The sequence below is a fragment of the Rana temporaria genome, chromosome 6, assembly GCF_905171775.1.
Source record: "Rana temporaria chromosome 6, aRanTem1.1, whole genome shotgun sequence".
NCBI lineage: Eukaryota > Metazoa > Chordata > Amphibia > Anura > Ranidae > Rana > Rana temporaria.
This window is the reverse complement of record NC_053494.1, coordinates 217,344,949-217,367,925: the sequence shown is the minus strand read 5'-3', so window position 1 is coordinate 217,367,925 and position 22,977 is coordinate 217,344,949. Positions and strand designations below refer to the sequence as shown.

The 22,977-nt window shown below is 46.7% G+C and overlaps 1 protein-coding gene across 1 annotated transcript in view; it reads right to left on the bottom strand.

Moving 5' to 3' along the window:
• The window catches only part of PTPN4 (protein tyrosine phosphatase non-receptor type 4), a 130,520-nt gene that overhangs the window by 4,417 nt on the left and 103,126 nt on the right, over positions 1–22,977 (bottom strand). Inside the window, exons 18-26 of the mRNA XM_040358245.1 lie at positions 22,148–22,204; positions 21,773–21,929; positions 19,463–19,629; positions 17,274–17,364; positions 15,255–15,316; positions 10,291–10,437; positions 7,553–7,681; positions 6,434–6,582; positions 813–948 (exon numbers count right to left, since the gene is read on the bottom strand). Of these exons, the coding sequence (XP_040214179.1) occupies positions 813–948; positions 6,434–6,582; positions 7,553–7,681; positions 10,291–10,437; positions 15,255–15,316; positions 17,274–17,364; positions 19,463–19,629; positions 21,773–21,929; positions 22,148–22,204 (1,095 nt within the window). The remainder of the gene's footprint in view (positions 1–812; positions 949–6,433; positions 6,583–7,552; positions 7,682–10,290; positions 10,438–15,254; positions 15,317–17,273; positions 17,365–19,462; positions 19,630–21,772; positions 21,930–22,147; positions 22,205–22,977) is intronic.

Genomic DNA, 22,977 nt, shown 5'->3' with positions numbered 1-22,977 from the left:
ACGTCATTTGCTTCAAAGTGAACGTGAATGGCGTCCAGCGCCATTCACGATTCACTTACGCAAACGACGTAAATTTAAAATTTCGCGACGCGGGAACGACGGGTATACGTAACATTGGCTGCCCCTGCTAATAGCAGGGGCAGCCTTACGCGAAAACCGCCGTACGGAAACGACGTAAATTGCGTACGCAGGGCTCGCGCAACGTTGTGAATTGGCGTTAGTATGCAGTTTGCATACTATACTCTGAGCACAACGGGAACGCCACCTAGCGGCCACCGCAAGAATGCAGCCTAAGATATGCGGGCATAAGAGCCTTATGCCGCGCATATCTTAGGCTGCAGTCGGTGTAACGAGGTTCCTGAATCAGGAGCACTCGTTACGCCGGGGCAAGTAGGCAATTGCGCTGTGTAACTTATGGTTACACAGGCGCAATTGCTTCTTGAATCCAGGCCTATATGCATTCTCCTGGAACGGATTATGCTCGTAATCCAAGGTTCCACTGTACACTGATCAGCATTGCAGGCTACAGCCTGCAGCACCGAACGAGCGAAGGAAATCTGACAGGGTTGTTGTACAGAAGTCGAATTTGGCTGTTCCCAGCTGAACGGGCCGAGTTTCGATCGATCGTATAGCTTCCTCAGTGCTGCACATAAGCGTCACGTGGGCGGCAAGGTGTGATGCCAATTCTGGTATAGTAGGAAGATCAGCAAGCAGTGCGGTCTCTAATAGGAATAAGGTGACCCCCCCCCCACCCCCACCCATGACCGCACTGTGCTAGATCCCAGATCAAAGCCATTTCTACAGCAAGTTACCGGCGTCTGAATCATCATAGCCCGCTGGTCTCTCATTGTTCGTACGATGTCCAGCGGGTACACGGCCTGGTTACACTCCATCAGACACATCGCCGTCTCCATGGTGATAAGAACGCCTGTTCGACCAATCCCAGCACTGCAAGGGAAGAATAGGATGTATGTCATGCAGTATATCCGTACCAACAATTATTCATGCCACAATCGCTCACCTCTGTACTATACCTTACCCCTGATATTATTCCTGGACTCACCTCTGTACTATACCTTACCCCTGATATTATTCCTGGACTCACCTCTGTACTATACCTTACCCCTGATATTATTCCTGGACTCACCTCTGTACTATACCTTACCCCTGATATTATTCCTGGACTCACCTCTGTACTATACCTTACCCCTAATATTATTCCTGGACTCACCTCTGTACTATACCTTACCCCTGATATTATTCCTGGACTCACCTCTGTACTATACCTTACCCCTGATATTATTCCTGGACTCACCTCTGTACTATACCTTACCCCTAATATTATTCCTGGACTCACCTCTGTACTATACCTTACCCCTAATATTATTCCTGGACTCACCTCTGTACTATACCTTACCCCTGATATTATTCCTGGACTCACCTCTGTACTATACCTTACCCCTGATATTATTCCTGGACTCACCTCTGTACTATACCTTACCCCTGATATTATTCCTGGACTCACCTCTGTACTATACCTTACCCCTAATATTATTCCTGGACTCACCTCTGTACTATACCTTACCCCTGATATTATTCCTGGACTCACCTCTGTACTATACCTTACCCCTGATATTATTCCTGGACTCACCTCTGTACTATACCTTACCCCTGATATTATTCCTGGACTCACCTCTGTACTATACCTTACCCCTAATATTATTCCTGGACTCACCTCTGTACTATACCTTACCCCTAATATTATTCCTGGACTCACCTCTGTACTATACCTTACCCCTGATATTATTCCTGGACTCACCTCTGTACTATACCTTACCCCTGATATTATTCCTGGACTCACCTCTGTACTATACCTTACCCCCTGATAATATTCCTGGACTCACCCCTGTACTATACCTTACCCCTGATAATATTCCTGGACTCTCCTCTGTACTATACCTTACCCCTGATATTATTCCTGGACTCACCTCTGTACTATACCTTACCCCTGATATTATTCCTGGACTCACCTCTGTACTATACCTTACCCCTGATATTATTCCTGGACTCACCTCTGTACTATACCTTACCCCTGATATTATTCCTGGACTCACCTCTGTACTATACCTTACCCCTAATATTATTCCTGGACTCACCTCTGTACTATACCTTACCCCTAATATTATTCCTGGACTCACCTCTGTACTATACCTTACCCCTGATATTATTCCTGGACTCACCTCTGTACTATACCTTACCCCTGATATTATTCCTGGACTCACCTCTGTACTATACCTTACCCCTGATAATATTCCCGGACTCACCTCTGTACTATACCTTACCCCTGATATTCCTGGACTCACCTCTGTACTATACCTTACCCCTGATATTATTCCTGGACTCACCTCTGTACTATACCTTACCCCTGATATTATTCCTGGTCTCCTCTCTGTACTATACCTTACCCCTGATAATATTCCAGGACTCACCTCTGTACTATACCTTACCCCTGATATTATTCCTGGACTCACCTCTGTACTATACCTTACCCCTGATATTATTCCTGGACTCCCCTCTGTACTATACCTTACCCCTAATATTATTCCTGGACTCACCTCTGTACTATACCTTACCCCTGATATTATTCCTGGACTCATCTCTGTACTATACCTTACCCCTGATATTATTCCTGGACTCCCCTCTGTACTATACCTTACCCCTGATATTATTCCTGGTCTCCTCTCTGTACTATACCTTACCCCTGATATTATTCCTGGACTCCCCTCTGTACTATACCTTACCCCTGATAATATTCCTGGACTCACCTCTGTACTATACCTTACCCCTGATATTATTCCTGGACTCACCTCTGTACTATACCTTACCCCTAATATTATTCCTGGACTCACCTCTGTACTATACCTTACCCCTGATATTATTCCTGGACTCCCCTCTGTACTATACCTTACCCCTGATAATATTCCTGGACTCACCTCTGTACTATACCTTCTTACCCCTGATATTATTCCTGGACTCACGTCTGTACTATACCTTACCCCTGATAATATTCCTGGACTCACCTCTGTACTATACCTTACCCCTGATATTATTCCTGGACTCACCTCTGTACTATACCTTACCCCTGATATTATTCCTGGACTCACCTCTATACTATACCTTACCCCTGATATTATTCCTGGACTCCCCTCTGTACTATACCTTACCCCTGATAATATTCCTGGACTCACCTCTGTACTATACCGTACCCCTGATATTATTCCTGGACTCACGTCTGTACTATACCTTACCCCTGATAATATTCCTGGACTCACCCCTGTACTATACCTTACCCCTGATATTATCCCTGGACTCACCTCTGTACTATACCTTACCCCTGATATTATTCCTGGACTTACCTCTGTACTATACCTTACCCCTGATAATATTCCTGGACTCACCTCTGTACTATACCTTACCCCTGATAATATTCCTGGACTCACCTCTGTACTATACCTTAACCCTGATAATATCCCTGGACTCACCTCTGTACTATACCTTACCCCTGATAATATTCCTGGACTCACCTCTGTACTATACCTTACCCCTGATAATATTCCTGGACTCACCTCTGTACTATACCTTACCCCTGATAATATTCCTGGACTCACCTCTGTACTATACCTTACCCCTGATATTATTCCTGGACTCACCTCTGTACTATACCTTACCCCTGATATTATTCCTGGACTCACCTCTGTACTATACCTTACCCCTGATATTATTCCTGGACTCACCTCTGTACTATACCTTACCTCTGATAATATTCCTGGACTCACCTCTGTACTATACCTTACCCCTGATAATATTCCTGGACTCACCTCTGTACTATACCTTACCCCTGATAATATTCCTGTACTCACCTCTGTACTATACCTTACCCCTGATATTATTCCTGGACTCACGTCTGTACTATACCTTACCCCTGATAATATTCCTGGACTCACCTCTGTACTATACCTTACCCCTGATATTATTCCTGGACTCACCTCTGTACTATACCTTACCCCTGATAATATTCCTGGACTCACCTCTGTACTATACCTTACCCCTGATATTATTCCTGGACTCACCTCTGTACTATACCTTACCTCTGATAATATTCCTGGACTCACCTCTGTACTATACCTTACCCCTGATAATATTCCTGTACTCACCTCTGTACTATACCTTACCCCTGATATTATTCCTGGACTCACCTCTGTACTATACCTTACCCCTGATAATATTCCTGGACTCACCTCTGTACTATACCTTACCCCTGATATTATTCCTGGACTCACCTCTGTACTATACCTTACCCCTGATATTATTCCTGGACTCACCTCTGTACTATACCTTACCCCTGATAATATTCCTGGACTCACCTCTGTACTATACCTTACCCCTGATAATATTCCTGGACTCACCTCTGTACTATACCTTACCCCTGATATTATTCCTGGACTCCCCTCTGTACTATACCTTACCCCTGATAATATTCCTGGACTCACCTCTGTACTATACCTTACCCCTGATAGTATCCCTGGACTCACCTCTGTACTATACCGTACCCCTGATATTATTCCTGGACTCACCTCTGTACTATACCTTACCCCTGATATTATTCCTGGACTCACGTCTGTACTATACCTTACCCCTGATATTATTCCTGGACTCACCTCTGTACTATACCTTACCCCTGATATTATTCCTGGACTCCCCTCTGTACTATACCTTACCCCTGATAATATTCCTGGACTCACCCCTGTACTATACCTTACCCCTGATATTATCCCTGGACTCACCTCTGTACTATACCTTACCCCTGATAATATTCCTGGACTCACCTCTGTACTATACCTTAACCCTGATAATATCCCTGGACTCACCTCTGTACTATACCTTACCCCTGATAATATTCCTGGACTCACCTCTGTACTATACCTTACCCCTGATAATATTCCTGGACTCACCTCTGCACTATACCTTACCCCTGATATTATTCCTGGACTCACCTCTGTACTATACCTTACCCCTGATAATATTCCTGGACTCACCTCTGTACTATACCTTACCCCTGATAATATTCCTGGACTCACCTCTGTACTATACCTTACCCCTGATAATATTCCTGGACTCACCTCTGTACTATACCTTACCCCTGATATTATTCCTGGACTCACCTCTGTACTATACCTTACCCCTGATATTATTCCTGGACTCCCCTCTGTACTATACCTTACCTCTGATAATATTCCTGGACTCACCTCTGTACTATACCTTACCCCTGATATTATCTCTGGACTCACCTCTGTACTATACCTTACCCCTGATAATATTCCTGGTCTCCTCTCTGTACTATACCTTACCCCTGATAATATTCCTGGACTCCCCTCTGTACTATACCTTACCCCTGATAATATTCCTGGACTCCCCTCTGTACTATACCTTACCCCTGAAAATATTCCTGGACTCACCTCTGTACTATACCTTACCCCTGATATTATTCCTGGACTCACCTCTGTACTAAACCTTACCCCTGATATTATTCCTGGACTCACCTCTGTACTATACCTTACCCCTGATATTATTCCTGGACTCCCCTCTGCACTATACCTTACCCCTGATAATATTCCTGGACTCACCTCTGTACTATACCTTACCCCTGATAATATTCCTGGACTCACCTCTGTACTATACCTTACCCCTGATAACATTCCTGGTCTCACCTCTGTACTATACCTTACCCCTGATAATATTCCTGGACTCACCTCTGTACTATACCTTACCACTGATAATATTCCTGGACTCACCTCTGTACTATACCTTACCCCTGATAATATTCCTGGACTCACCTCTGTACTATACCTTACCCCTGATAATATTTCTGGACTCACCTCTGTACTATACCTTACCCCTGATAATATTCCTGGACTCACCTCTGTACTATACCTTACCCCTGATATTATTCCTGGACTCACCTCTGTACTATACCTTACCCCTGATATTATTCCTGGACTCACCTCTGTACTATACCTTACCCCTGATATTATTCCTGGACTCACCTCTGTACTATACCTTACCCCTGATAATATTTCTGGACTCCACCATGTGTGTTAATAGAAATAAATAAAATCTAGGCACGCACATTCTTCTTGTGCTGAGACCAGAGACATTCAATAATCCCTCTGACCAGCAGGTGGCAGTGCTCCATCACTGCTGACAACATTTCATTATTCAGGACTACCCCACATTCTTCCATTGGCTGTTTTTCTGTACTTGGACCTCAGCACTCCTATTACACAAACCCCCACATCTCTTTTGGCAAATGCAAAGACGCTATCTGAGGAGCTCTACTGAGCGGGGGCTCAGCGCTGGACTCCAATCACAATACCTGCAGTGTACCACCACCGGCTCATCGTGGTTGGCCCTCTTCTGCCTTACAAGGCACACAAAATCCAGGAAGTCGCTGGAATCGTCGGGTACGCCGTGATCCGGCCAGGCCGTGTACTGGACCTGTGTGAGAGGACGGCTCTCATTTTTCTGGATTGGAGAGAAAACAGTATGATAAATGGATAAAGCCAAATAGGCAGATTCAGATAGACTTAGGCTGGCTTATCAGTAGATTAGAATCTGCGCCGACGCAAATTTAAGTGTATTCTGGTAACCAGATACGCTTAAATTAGGCTAAGATACGAGCGGCGTAAGTGTCTTATCTTAAAGTGTAATTTTTAGGCTGGCCGCTAGGTGGCGCTTCCATTGCGGTCGGTGTAGAATATGTAAATCACTAGATACGCCGATTCACGAACGTACGCCCGGCCGACGCAGTACAGATACGCCGTTTACGTAACGCATTTTCAGGCGTATATTTATTCCATCAAATAGCTGGACTAGTAATCTTAAGTATGGCCGTCGTTCCTGCGTCGAAATTTTAAAATTTTACGTCGTTTGCGTAAGTCGTCCGTGAATAGGGCTGGACGTAATTTACGTCCACGTTGAAACCAATACGTCCGTGCGGTGTACTTTGCCGCAATGCACACTGGCATATGTACACGGACGGCGCATGCGTTCCAAAAAAAACGTCAATCACGTCAGGTCAACCCATATTAGCATAAAACACGCCCCCTCAGCCAAGTTTGAATTAGCCGCGCTTACGCCCGCCGCATTTACGCTACGCCGCCGTAACTTAGCAGGCAAGTACTTTGTGAATACAGTACTTGCCTTGCAAACTTACGGCGGCGTAGTGTAAATACGATACGCCGCCGTACCAGAATCCAGCTAAAAGTCTGTTCTGCTTATATAAAGCAGGAGTAGTGGTCTTCCAGCAGTTGTGGAACTACAAGTCCCATCATGCCTCTGCGAGTCATGCTTGTAACTGTCAGTTTTGCAATGCCTCATGGGATATGTAGTCCCACAACAGCTGGAGGGCTGCAGTTGCCCACCCCCCCTATAACACTTTCCCCGGGGGGGGGGGGGGAGGGGCACATGTGCGCTTTAAATAATGAAGACTCACCTCCAAGTTTGTCAGCGTCATCTCTCGGAAAACATACGCTGGGTTTCCTACTTCCGAGTGGCAGGTTATTTGGAAATTGCCAAATTCAGAGGTCCCTATGGGCTCCGGCCAGTACTGGTGACACTTTATCTGAAATGGAAATAGCTTTGTGTCATTATTATGATAAAGGGGAGGAGCCACATGTTCATTCAAATATAGCAAGGGGAGGAAACAATGGGAGCAGCCCTTAAAGAGCTGCAGGGTTGGTGAGAATTTTCGGGGTTAACGTTTCTTTGCTATGAATAAGGATTTAGATGTGAGTTAGAGATTTGCCGGTCGTGTTTGGAAAATTATAGAGGACCTTGATATATATGCATATTTCTGAGGATAAGCCTCTTAGTTTCAGTTTTCTTTTCAACCACTTAAGCCCCGGACCAATATGCTGCTAAATGACCCAAGGGGTTTTTACAATTCAGCACTGCGCCGCTTTAACAGACAATTGCGCGGTCGTGCGACGTGGCTCCCAAACAAAATTGGCGTCCTTTTTTCCCCACAAATAGAGCTTTCTTTTGGTGGTATTTGATCACCTCTGCGGTTTTTATTTTTTGCGCTATAAACAAAAATAGAGCGACAATTTTGAAAAAAATGCAATATTTTTTAATTTTTGCTGTAATAAATATCCCCCAAAAACATATATACATTTTTTTTCCTCCTCAGTTGAGGCCGATACGTATTCTCTTACATATTTTTGGTAAAAAAAAAAATCGCAATAAGCGTTTATCGATTGGTTTGCGCAAAATTTATAGCGTTTACAAAATAGGGGATAGTTTTATTGCATTTTTATGAATTTTTTTTTTTTTACTACTAATGGCAGCGATCAGCGATTTTTTTCGTGACTGCGACATTATGGCGGACACATCGGACAATTTTGACACATTTTTGGGACCATTGTCATTTTCACAGCAAAAAATGCATTTAAATTGCATTGTTTATTGTGAAAATGACAGTTGCAGTTTGGGAGTTAACCACAGGGGGCGCTGTAGGAGTTAGGGTGCACCTAGTGTGTGTTTACAACTGTAGGGGGGTGTGGCTGTAGGTCTGACGTCATCGATCGAGTCTCCCTATAAAAGGGATCACTCGATCGATGCAGCCGCCACAGTGAAGCACGGGGAAGCCGTGTTTACATACGGCTCTCCCCGTTCTTCAGCTCCGGGGATCGATCGCGAGGGGGCGGCTATAAACGAATATCCGCGCCGTCGTCCCGGATCGCTCCCCGAGGTAAGCCACCCCCAGCAGGGGGGGGGGTCCCGATCGGACCCCCGACCCGCGGAAAGGCAAGGACGTATATATACGCCCATCTGCCTGTCCGTGCCATTTTGCGGACGTAAATAGTCGTGCGGCGGGCGTTAAGTGGTTAAAGAGCTGCAGGGATGGCGAGAATTTTCGGGGGTTAATGTTTCTTTGCTATGAATAAGGATTTAGATGTGAGTTAGAGATTTGCAAGTCGTGTTTGGAAAATTATAGAGGACCTTGATGTATGCATATTTTCGAGGATAAGCCTATTAGCTTCAGTTTTCTTTTTAATATAACCTTTAAAAAAATTTTTTTGTAATATTTCTTTTTTTTTTTCTCTCTCTCATGTAATCTTTTTATTATTCACATTTTTTTATTATACATTTTTATATTTTTTTTCATGTTTTTTTTTTAATTATTTTTTTTAAACATTTTTTTGAATTCTTATTATTTTATTCATTTTATTTTTTTATTATTATAAATTTTCATTTTTATTTCCATTTTTTTTATTTTAATATAATTTTTATATTTTTATTAATTTTCATGTTTTTTTTATTAATTTTTTTGTTAATTTTTTTCTCTCTCAATTTTTTTTTTTATATATATTTTTCTTTTTTTTTTTTACTATAGTTTTATCTATTTTATTTTTGTTTTGTTCAGGTGGAAAAATTGTTAGGTTTAGTACACCTGAAAAGGAGGCATTTGCATGAACATTGTACAAGACTGAGGAAGCCTTTTCTTGCCCACCACATGGCTGACACTTAGGCTGCTTTCACACTGAGGCGTGCAGCCGCGGTGACGGTATAGCCGCGCTATTTGTAGCGCGGCTATACCGTCGTATATACCGCGATATTCGGGCGCTAGCGGTGAGGATTTAACCCCCGCTATCGGCTGAAAAAGGGTTGATACCGCCCGATGGGAAGGCGCGGTATAGGAGCGGTGAACACACCGCTCCTATACCGCGCTAAAGATGCGGCTAGCAGGACTTTTGGAGCGCTCCTGCTAGCGCACCGCTTCAATGTGAAAGCCTTCGGGCTTTCACATTGAACACTACAGGGCATGATTTTTCATGCGGTATAGCAGCGCTATTTTTAGCGTTGTACCGCATGAAAAACGCCCCAGTGTGCAAGGGGCCTTAAGTGGGCGGGCCCCACCAAGAACAAAAAGATTGGGGGTTTTGCGGCAATTTAGGTTTTGGTAAAGGCGAACTAATCATTTAATAAAATACTTTAGTATTTTGGACATCTGTCAACAGATCTCCCATTTTTGAATGGTATTGCGCTCCCAACTGGGCACCGTGGCGATGATGGCGGGTGCTCCAGATGTGGGATGCGGAGATGGGTTCCCTGGCAGCAGAAACAGCCATTTCCTAGTCTGAAAGCGTTATTAACTTTAAAAATAAGGAAATAATGCTGCAGATGTGCTGCAAATATTTTAGAAACAAAATGATGTGGCTTTTGACCTACCCTTCCGCGCTCCACCTGTGTGGTCAGCATCACCACCATGGACGAGCCCTGCTCCCATGTCATCTGCCAGAAGTCCGAACAGGTGGAGATCAGGGGGCCCTGGCATGCGATGTAGCTGTTTATTATGCTGGAAGAAGGGATTTCCATCTGTGGAGGAGAAAATGATAAAGAAGAATTCTGATGTGTGGAATTTTTTTTTTTTTTTTTGCAGGGACTGACGCAACTGTCCCTGCAGTCCCCATTTGTCTGAGAAAAACCACCATCCGCATAACACACCCCCCCCCCATATGGTACAAAATACTCTATTTCCAGGCTTTCTACCTTTCTCAATACCCTTACCACTGGGATGTGACACCCTCCAACATGACCCTTCATATTGCAGAAAATGCGGCTTCTGGCCTTCTCTCTACCTTTGTAATTACATCCATTGTGAGGATATCACCCATCCAACATGACCCTTCATATTGCAGAAAATGCGGCTTCTGACCTTCTCTCTACCTTTGTAATTACATCCATTGTCAGCATATCACCCCTCCAACAGGGCCCTACATATTGTAGAATGTACTCTGTTCCTGACCTTCTCTCTACCTTTGTAATTACATCCATTGTCAGCATATCACCCATCCAACGTGACCCTCCATATTGTAGAATGTACTCTGTTCCTGACCTTCTCTCTACCTTTGTAATTACATCCATTGTCAGGATATCCCCCATCCAACAAGACCCTCCATATTGTAGAAAGTACTCTGTTCCTGACCTTCTCTCTACCTTTCTGATTCCATCCACCTTTGGGATATCACAATCTCCAATGTGACCCCCCCCCCCCATATGGTAGAAAGTAATCTGCTTCTGGCCTTCTCTCTACGTTTGTAATCGCATCCACCATCGGGATATTACACATCCAACATGACCCTCCATATTGTAAAAGTAATCTGCTTCTGGCCTTCTCTCTACCTTTGTAATTGTGTCCATCATCAGGATATCACACCCTCCAATGTGACCCTCCATATAGTAGAAAGTAATCTGCTCCTGACCTTCTCTCTACGTTTGTAATTGCATCCACCATCTGGATTATTACACATCCAATATGACCCTCCATATTGTAGAAAGTACTCTGCTCCTGACCTTCTCTCTACCTTTCTGATTCTATCCACCATTGGGATATCACACCCTTCAATGTGACCCCCCATATGGTAGAAAGTACTCTGCTCCTGACCTTCTCTCTACCTTTGTAATTACATCCAATATGACCCTCCATATTGTAAAAAGTACTCTGCTCCTGACCTTCTCTCTATCTTTCTGCTTCCATCCACCATCGGGATATCACACTTTCAATATGACCCTCCATATTGTAGAAAGTACTCTGCTCCTGACCTTCTCTCTACGTTTGTAATTGCATCCACCATCGGGATATTGCACATCCAATATGACCCTCCATATTGTAGAAAGTACTCTGCTCCTGACCTTCTCTCTACCTTTCTGATTCTATCCACCATCAGGATATCACACCCTCCAATGTGACCCCCCCCATATAGTAGAAAGTAATCTGCTCCTGACCTTCTCTCTACCTTTCTGCTTCCATCCACCATCGGGATATCACACCCTCCAATATGACCCTCCATATTGTAGAAAGTACTCTGCTCCTAACCTTCTCTCTACCTTTGTAATTACATCCATCATCGGGATATCACACCCTTCAATGTGACCCCCCATATGGTAGAAATTACTCTGCTCCTGACCTTCTCTTTACCTTTCTGATTCCATCCACCATCGGGATATCACACCCTCCAATGTGACCCCCCCATATGGTAGAAAGTATTCTGCTCCTGACCTTCTCTCTACCTTTCTGCTTCCATCCACCATCGGGATATCACACCCTCCAATGTGACCCCCCCCCCCATATTGTAGAAAGTACTCTGCTCCTGACCTTCTCTCTACCTTTCTGATTCTATCCACCATCAGGATATCACACCCTCCAATGTGACCCCCCCCATGTTGTAGAAAGTAATCTGCTCCTGACCTTCTCTCTACCTTTCTGATTCTATCCACCATCGTGATATAACACCCTCCAATGTGACCCCCCCATATGGTAGAAAGTACTCTGCTCCTGACCTTCTCTCTACCTTTGTAATTACATCCATCATCAGGATATCACACATCCAATATGACCCTCCATATTGTAGAAAGTACTCTGCTTCTGGCCTTTTTTCTAATCAAATCACACTCAACTCCAACGAGACCCTTCATAAGACTCTGTTCCTGACATTTCTACCTGAATACATCCACCATCGGGATATCATATTTTTTGTAACTACATCCACCATCAGGATATCACGCTCTCCAATGTGACCCTCCATATGGTAGAAAGTACTCTGCTCTTGGCCTTCTCTTTACCTTTGTTGGAGTTGTGGTGGGTGTAATTACAAAGGTAAAGAGAAGGCCAGGAGCAGAGTACTTTCTACCATATGGAGGGTCACAGAGTGTAGATTTCAAAAGTGCGCGGTGTACAGAGTGCAGAGGTGCACTGTGTACAGAGTGCAGAGGTGCACTGTGTACAGAGTGCAGAGGTGCACTGTGTACAGAGTGCAGAGGTGCGCTGTGTACAGAGGTGCGCTGTGTACAGAGTGCAGAGTTCAGAGGTGTACAGAGTGCAGAGTTCAAAGGTGCGCTGTGTACAGAGTGCAGAGTTCAAAGGTGCGCTGTGTACAGAGTGCAGAGTTCAAAGGTGCGCTGTGTACAGAGTGCAGAGGTGCACTGTGTACAGAGTGCAGAGGTGCGCTGTGTACAGAGTGCAGAGGTGCGCTGTGTACAGAGTGCAGAGGTGCGCTGTGTACAGAGTGCAGAGGTGCGCTGTGTACAGAGTGCAGAGGTGCGCTGTGTACAGAGTGCAGAGTTCAGAGGTGTACAGAGTGCAGAGTTCAAAGGTGCGCTGTGTACAGAGTGCAGAGTTCAAAGGTGCGCTGTGTACAGAGTGCAGAGTTCAAAGGTGCGCTGTGTACAGAGTGCAAAGTTCAAAGGTGCGCTGTGTACAGAGTACAGTGTTGAGGACTGTGCTACATACAGAATGTAAGGTATAGGGGTGTGCTATACAAAGTATGCAAGAATCAGCTCTCTTTCACAAGTGTTCACCCCTCTCTCTAGGTGCGAGGGCCACATGAAATGACCTGGAGGGCCGGATTTGGCGGGCGGGCCTTGTGCTCGACATGTGTTATGGAGGATTCCTGGTAAAGTTGTGAAATCCTGCTGTTGGGTGTAATCAAAGCCTGGGAAGACAGTATATGGAGACGCTCATACTGGAAGGCCCGTCTCAGTGACGGGTATTTCTTGGGAGAAGGAGCTTGACTTGTCTACCGATCATTGCAGAGAGGCTTTTAAATCACTCAGCAGAACATGTGTTCCGGGAATGCCTGTTTATATAAAAGCTGAGAATCATGTTTCCAGCACGGCTGCCAAAACCCCTCCCGGCCTGAGGTCGGTGACACCGTGAGAAAAGGACGGTGGTGGTGTATGTATGCAGCCAGCCTGCACCGGGGCTCCTCCTCTCTACTGTTATACTAGGATATCGGCCTTTTCCTGATTATTATATCCATACAGGACGATGCTTACCAGACATTTCCTCAAGCAGTCCAAAGCTGACCTGTCCCCAAACCTCTCTGAGCTGAGAACAGTGCAGAAGTGCTGTGCCCCTTGGTGCCAATGTTCGTTTTCAATCTGCCCCCTGTGGAACCCCTCAGACCCATGGGGGAGGGGGACGGGACGGTCCCCTGTCCATCACCGCAGCCCAACGTCACGTGTGGGCATTACCCAGTGCCGCCTACTAACATCTGACCTGAGGTTATATTCAGAGGAGAATGAAAGCGGGGGTGGCACTCTCTAAGTTACATGTGTCAAACACAAGGTCTGCAGGCCAAATCCGGCCCTCCAGGCCATATCATGTGGCCCCTTCACCTCAGCTACGGCGCACCCTCCCCCCCTCCTGCCTCCACCTTGTTTCCGCAATCGGCAGCACAGAAGAGGACAGAACTCCTTTAACAGATCCTGCACCTCTCGTCTCCGCCTCCCCTGGTCTCAGCATTCAGCAGACTCAAGTCCTCCTCTGATCCTCCTCAAGAATCTGCACTTTGTGCCTCCCACTGATACCAATGATGGGACACTATTCCTCCCACTGACACCAATGATGGGACACTATTCCTCCCACTGACACCAATGATGGGACACTATTCCTCCCACTGACACCAATGATGGGACACTATTCCTCCCACTGACACCAATGATGGGACACTATTCCTCCCACTGATACCAGTGATGGGACACTATTCCTCCCACTGATACCAGTGATGGGACACTATTCCTCCCACTGACACCAATGATGGGACACTATCACACCAATGATGGGACACTGTTCCTCCCACTGATACCAGTGATGGGACACTATTTCTCACACTGACACCAATGATGGAACACCATCACACCAACGATGTGACACTATTCCTCCCACTGATACCAGTGATGGGGCACTATTCCTCCCACTGACACCAATGATGGGACACTATTCCTCCCACTGACACCAATGATGGGACACTATTCCTCCCACTGACACCAATGATGGGACACTATTCCTCCCACCGATACCAATGATGGGGCACTATCCCTCCCACTGACACCAATGATGGGACACTATTCCTCCCACTGATACCAATGATGGGACACTATTCCTCCCACTGATACCAATGATGGGACACTATAACACCAATGATGGGACACTATAACACCAATGATGGGACACTATTCCTCCACTGATACCAATGATGGGGACTACTCCTCCCACTGATAGGAATCTAAGCAGTCTCCCTGGGTAAGCCTGCCATGCCCCTACTCTGTTCGGGGTCACGGTATATGTTGTCGCCATTCTCATTTCCTAGAGGTGACCTTTCCCTCAGAAGATGATCTGCAGTGATACTCACATTAATATAATTTGCATTGATGTAATCGTCCCCGCTGTGTAATAGAACTCGCGTAGCATCATCTGCGGAGAGAAGAGAAGGCGGAGGGCAGTCAGGATACGGGAAGTTCATATTCTGAGCACAGAGACGAGAGTGAAATATTCAGAGGAGCCGAGATCAGCGCAGGAGGAGATCAAACCACAGACAGACATCACTCAGAGACTACAGAGAGGGCGGACAGACGCAGAGCTCCGGGGAGGACTGAACGTAGCCATCAGACTGGTGCTGATTGGTGACACACATGGGGCCCCCCCGTTATTCCTTCCTTGGGGGGCCTCAGCCAGCAAAAGAAATTAAACTAAATGAAGCCCAAATCATGTTAAAAGTCAAGTTTAACCCCTTCATTACCGGGGAATTTTTAGGCCACCCGTGTTCAGACCAAAGCAGCACTCGGTTCCCAAAATTCCACAACAAAACACAATCTGAGGGCTTCTATGAAGTAATACCCTCAAGGATATAAAAGAGGTACAATTACCTTAAAGCGGAGTTCCACCCTAAAAACAAACTATTAACAGCTTGCCTTTAATGTAAAAAAAAAACTTTTTTTTTTTTTTTTACTCACTTCTGTTACTAGGCAGTATTCGTAATCTGCCTAGTTCCTGGTTCTAGGTGGTTCAACTTCCTGTCCTAAGGACCCCATTGCCTCCTGGGAAATGATGACACTCAGGGTCTCTGGGCATTACTGTGCCTAAAAATCGCCCAGCATGCACCTCTCCCTGAAAACCAGGAAGAAAAAAGGAACTGGGCTTCACATGCCCCACACATAGGATGGATACGCCCACACATACGACGGATACGCCCACACATATGATGGATACGCCCACACATAGGGTGGATACGCCCACACATAGGGTGGATACGCCCACGCATGACGGATACGCCCACGCATATGACGGATACGCCCACACACATGATGGATACGCCCACACACATGATGGATACGCCCACACACAGGATGGATACGCCCACACATAGGACGGATACGCCCACACATAGGACGGATACGCCCACACATAGGACGGATACGCCCACACACAGGACGGATACGCCCACACACATGATGGATACGCCCACACATATGACGGATACGCCCACACATATGACGGATACGCCCACACACAGGATGGATACGCCCACACACAGGATGGATACGCCCACACACAGGATGGATACGCCCACACATAGGATGGATACGCCCACACACGACGGCTACGCCCACACATATGACGGATACGCCCACACATATGACGGATACGCCCAAACATATGACGGATACGCCAACACATATGATGGATACGCCCACACACATATGATGGATACGCCCACACACACACACATGATGGATACGCCCACACACATGATGGATACGCCCACACGCATGATGGATACGCCCACACACATGATGGATACGCCCACACACATGATGGATACGCCCACACACATGATGGATACGCCCACACACATGATGGATACGCCCACACACATGATGGATACGCCCACACACATGATGGATACGCCCACACACATGATGGATACGCCCACACACACAATGGATAGGCCCACACATATGATGGATACGCCCACACATATGATGGATACGCCCACAACATGAGCCGGTGGATAGAAGGCAAGTGTTTGCAATGATTTCTGGAAGGATTGGGGAGCTATTAATATGTTTTAGGGACTATTTTTAATGTAATTAATTTTAGCTGGCAAAAAAAATAAAAATACAAAATAATGCCCGGAACCCCGCTTTAAGTTTCACCTCCATAAGAAGAGACTTGTGCAGCCTGCGGCTCTTCAGCTGTTGTGGAAGCAAATACCCCAGGATGCACTGCCACCCGTGGTCGATAGTGTGTGCTGGGACTTGTAGTCCCGCAGTGCAGATGAAGAGCCGCAGTTAGTTATTTGATCAATAGGTGGCAGCAGAGTCTCAGCTCAGCACGGGATTTCACGCACACGCGATCCGCAGTAACTTACAAGGCGAAATGTCTCGGTATCGATTCTTACAGATGTTCTGAGGTAATTTGGCACAAGACATTGTCATCCCCGGCTTCTTCCTGTACAGTTGCTGAAAGAGACAAAGACAGGGAAATGAGCGGCGGTGTCAGGAGCGTCATCAAGCATCGGCTTCCTTTTACACACAACGGATAATAACGGACAAAATGTAAAAAGATTAAAGGGGTTGTAAAGGTACAATTTATTTTTCTCTAAATAGCTTCCTTTACCTTAGTGCCGTCCTCCTTCACTTACCTCATCCTTCCATTTTGCTTTTAAATGTCCTTATTTCTCCTGAGAAATCCTCACTTCCTGTTCTTCTGTCTGTAACTCCACACAGTAATGCGAGGCTTTCTCCCTGGTGTGGAGTGTCGTGTTCGCCCCCTCCCTTGGACTACAGGAGAGTCAGGACGCCCACTAACACACAACTCCCTTTCTCTATCTGCAACGTAGAGAGCATCCTGACTCTCCTGTAGTCCAAGGGAGGGGGGCGAGCACCACACTCCACACCAGGGAGAAAGCCTCGCATTACTGTGTGGAGTTACAGACAGAAGAACAGGAAGTGAGGATTTCTCAGAAGAAATAAGGACATCCACACATTCTCTGGTGAATTTGGGGACCCGGTACCGGCCAGTCATAGGTCCTCTGGACCCGGAACTTGGCACACAAGTAGCCCCATTTCTCATCTACAAGCGTGCAAAGTTTGTTGCCTCGGTGACCTACAGCTGGGGAGCAACGATCTTTCAAACCTGGGCACCCCTTCCACAGTGAGGCATGGGCACAATGAGACAAAGTGAGGCATGCAGATGGACACCCTAGGCTTATACTCGAGTCAATATGTTTTCCCATTTTTTTTGTGGTAAAATTAGGTGCGTCGGCCTATATTCAGATTATTCAGGCTTATACTCGAGTATATACGGTATATCCTATGTGTAATTTTTATAAGTCAATACTGTGTGTGTGTGTATATATTAGTGCTGTCAAACGATTAAAATTTTTAATCGCGATTAATCGCATTAATGTCATAGTTAACCCACGATTAATTCGTCATCAATTTTGATCGCTGTTTTCTAGCTGATCTAAAACCATTTTTGACATAAAGGGACACTTTTGGAAAATCTACAGTTTTCAGGCAGAAAGAACATTTTTTATTATATAAAAGTACATGTAGGACACTGGGCAGACCACTAGGGACAAGGGGGGTGTGTATTTTTTACATACAGTACTGTAATCTATAAGATTACAGTATACTGTGTGTATTGTGTTTGTTTTGTTTACTTTTTTGAATTTGGCGCCGTTCTCCGCTCCCGTGCGTCGTAACGTCACAGGGAACGGCGGCACACAGACACTGTGAATCGAGCGAGGAGGACCCGCTCGATCACACAGCGGGGTGGCATCGCTGGATCCAGGGACAAGGTGAGTAACTTGCCTGTGAATCCAGCGAGAAGGTAAGCCGCGATGCTGCACACTCTGCACGTCCACCCCGAGCGTTAATCGCGCGATAAAAAAATTGATGGCGTTAACATGGGTTTGCGTTAACGCCGTTAATATCGTGTTTAACGCACAGCACTAGTATATATATATATATATATATATATATATATATACACACACTCACACACACATACATACATATACACACACACACACACACACACACACATATATATTCCTGATGTACATTCATAGACAGGTAGCAGTCCATTTACACATTAAGGGAAGCCATCAAGACTGATGGAACTGGCAGACTACACTGTGTTACACGGTTAACGAGCATTTCGAAAGACGAGCAACTTTTCTTTTTTTTTTCTGCCTCGGTTTGCGGGTTTTGTCTTGCAAAACGAGCAGGTTTTTAAGCTAATTGGGTGTGCAGTACCGCATTTGGCCTGAGGTGCGGGGGCGCCGGAGCCAAACAGAGCCGTTTGGAAATACTGTTTCCGAGCCTTTCCGAGGTCAGCCAAGCTGTCCCCAATAATTTCCGAGGCTCTCCGAAGCAGGTGGCTTCTGGTACCCAGCATCCCTCTGTTGCTAGGGCAGAGGCGACTTTGCCACCTTGCGTCCTTTGTTGCTAGGATGCAGGCAGCTCTTGTACTCCTTTACAGAGACTGGCCTCTCATAACTGAATTATCCCTTTAGAGCGGAAAGACCCTATAAGTAAGTGCGAGCATTACATCAAACTGTGCCAGGACCGTCCCGTTGAGCAGACCCTCAGCCAGCTGTATCATCGACTCCCTCAGGGTATCGTCCTCGGAGTGAAGGCTGTCTCTGGGTGTTTTCTCTGGGATGTATTGGAAGTCCGGCTCATTTTCCATCCTCTCTTCCACGATATCATATACCGCTGGGGACACAGAGAAAGAATAATCAGAAATAGATTCTAAATCATTAATGCCCACAGACGAGGTGCCAGGAGCTGTACTGATGAATGCATGCACTGCTGGCTCCTCATTGCTGGACTGCTGGCTCCACCTGGGCGTGTTGTCATGTGATCTGCCCGATGAGATGTATAGGAGGAGTCATATCCCACCACATACGGCAAGGGTCTTTAAACTTTCTGAACAAAAGGGCCAGTTTACTGCCCTACAGACTCTAGGGGGGGGGGGGGGGGGGGGGCTGGATTGTAGCTATTGGGATTAGAAAAGGTTCCAAAAAAATAACGCCCCATCGCTTGTTTCAGAGGGAGCAATTGTGCCCCATCATTGGTGGTGGGAGGAATTGAGTCAGATCGTTGGGTGTCAGTGGGAGGAATTGGGACGCATTGTTGGGCCCTATTGGGGTTTAATGTAGGGTGTCATTGGGCCCCATTGTTGGGTGTCATTGGGACGCATTGTTGGGCCCTATTGGGATTTATTGTTGGGTGTCATTGGGACGCATTGTTGGGCCCTATTGGGATTTATTGTTGGGTGTTATTGGGCCCCATTGTTGGGTGTCATTGGGGTGCATTGTTAGGCCCCATTGTTGGGTGTCATTGGGCCCCATTGTTGGGTGTCATTGGGAGGAATTGTGACGCATTGTTGGGACCCTATTGGGATTTATTGTTGGGTGTCATTGGGCCCCATTGTTGGGTGTCACTGGGAGGAATTGGGACGCATTGTTGGGTGTCATTGGTCCCCATTGTTGGGTGTCATTGGGATGCATTGTTAGGCCCCATTGTTGGGGGTCATTGCCCCATTGTTGGGTGTCATTGGTCCCCATTGTTGGGTGTCATTGGGAGGAATTGGGCCCCATTGTTGGGTGTCATTGGGCCCCATTGTTGGGTGTCATTTGGCCCCATTGTTGGGTGTCATTGGGAGGAATTGGGACGCATTGTTGGGTGTCATTGGGATGCATTGTTGGGTGTCATTGGGCCCCATTGTTGGGTGTCATTGGGCCCCATTGTTGGGTGTCATTGGGCCCCATTGTTGGGTGTCATTGGGAAGAATTGGGACGCATTGTTGGGCCCTATTGGGATTTATTGTTGGGTGTCATTGGGCCCCATTGTTGGGTGTCATTGGGAGGAATTGGGACGCATTGTTGGGCCCTATTGGGATTTATTGTTGGGTGTCATTGGGCCCCATTGTTGGGTGTCACTGGGAGGAATTGGGACGCATTGTTGGGTGTCATTGGTCCCCATTGTTGGGTGTCATTGGGATGCATTGTTGGGGGTCATTGGGATGCATTGTTGGGGGTCATTGCCCTATTGTTGGGGGTCATTGGTCCCCATTGGGATTTATTGTTGGGCCCTATTGGGATTTATTGTTGGGCGTCATTGGGAGGAATTGGGACGCATTGTTGGGGGTCATTGGGACGCATTGTTGGGTGTCATTGGGACGCATTGTTGGGTGTCATTGGGACGCATTGTTGGGTGTCATTGGGACGCATTGTTGGGTGTCATTGGGACGCATTGTTGGGTGTCATTGGGAGGAATTGGGACGCATTGTTGGGTGACATTGGGAGGAATTGGGACGCATTGTTGGGTGTCATTCGGAGGAATTGGGACGCATTGTTGGGTGTCATTCGGAGGAATTGGGACGCATTGTTGGGTGTCATTCGGAGGAATTGGGACGCATTGTTGGGTGTCATTCGGAGGAATTGGGACGCATTGTTGGGTGTCATTGGGCCCCATTGTTGGGTGTCATTGGGCCCCATTGTTGGGTGTCATTGGGCCCCATTGTTGGGTGTCATTGGGCCCCATTGTTGGGTGTCATTGGGCCCCATTGTTGGGTGTCATTTGGAGGAATTGGGGCCCCATCGTTGGGTGGAAGAACTCTCTCTAGTCCCACTGACCACCATTGCGAGGGGGTCCCTCGTCCCACTGACCACCAATTTAAGGGGACAGTTTTATATCCCCCGTTCCATTGGTTATATAGAGCATTGTTATGATAATTTCTCCAAGCGGGAAGTGGTTAAGAAACGGTCATGCTCGGTACCACTGAAGTCATTGCCTGTAGGAAGGAAAACCTCTAAGCCCAGAGTGGAAGTGCAGGTCCGACTCTTGTACTCACCGTTAGGCCGGACCAGCAGAACAAGCTCTCCCGAGTGCCTCTCGCAGCTCGCCTTGATAAACATGACAACCTGGTCATGCGTATGCTCAGAAATGTCCCGTCCGTTGATCAGTACAACCTGATCCCCTTCATTTAGACGTGGGACACACAGGTCAGCCTGAATGAGAGGGGAAGATGAGACAAACATCAGATGCAACAACCACAAGTCAATACATTTGTTTTAAGATAGTAGTACAAAATCTTTTGCGGCACGAACACCGCGGGTCAGAGAATGGGCTCCGTCAGGTCACCAGGAATCAATGATCTCAGGGGGGTCTGAGGGGGCAAAGCGGGAGTCCTGGGCAACCAGGTTCAGTACACCAAATGGAGACCTACCGATGTCCCCGGGGCCACCCGAGACACAATCACTGGCATCTTCTGATCATATCCACCCTGCAGAGAGAGAGATTCAATGAATCACACACAATTAGTGAATGTGTCCAGCGTAGAAGAGGTTAGAGAGAAAATGAGGAAGGGACAAGAAAGAGGGAGGAGAAGAAGAAAAAGAAGAGAGGGAGGAGGTGGAAGGACAAAAAGGAAGGAAAGTGGAGGGAGAAAAGAAGGAGGAGGGAGCAGAAAGAAGAGAGGGAGAGGAAGGTAAGGAGAGGAAGAAGGAAAAGGTGAAAGAGGGGTTAGAAGGAAAAGGGGGAGGAGGAGAGGAAAACGGAGAAGGGGGAGAGAAAGATGGAGAAGGGGGAGAGAAAGACAGAGAAAGGGTGTGGGGGGAGGAGGGATGAGAATGAGAGCAAGAGGAGGGAGGAGAAAGAGAAGGAGAGGGAGAGGAAGGAGGAAAAAGGTGAAAGGGATAGAAGGAGAAGGGGGGGGGGAGAGGGCGAGAGGAGGGGGAGAAAAGAAAAAGGAGAAGAGGAAGAGGAAAGGGGAGGGGGAGGGGAAAGAGGAAGGGGAGAGGAAAGGAGAAGAGGAGAGAGGAGATGAATGAGGAAGATGGAGAGGAGAGGAAGGAGGAGGAGGAGGAGAGTAGAGTAAAGAGGGAGGGGGAGAGGAAGGAGGAGGGGAGAGGAAGGAGGAGGAGGAGGAGGAGAAGAGGAGAGAGGAGATGAAGGAGGAGAGTAGAAGGAGAGGAGAGTAGAAGAGAAGAGGAGAGGAAGAGGAAGGAGAAAGAGGGAGGGGGAGAGGAAGGAGGAGGAGGGGGAGAGGAAGGAGGA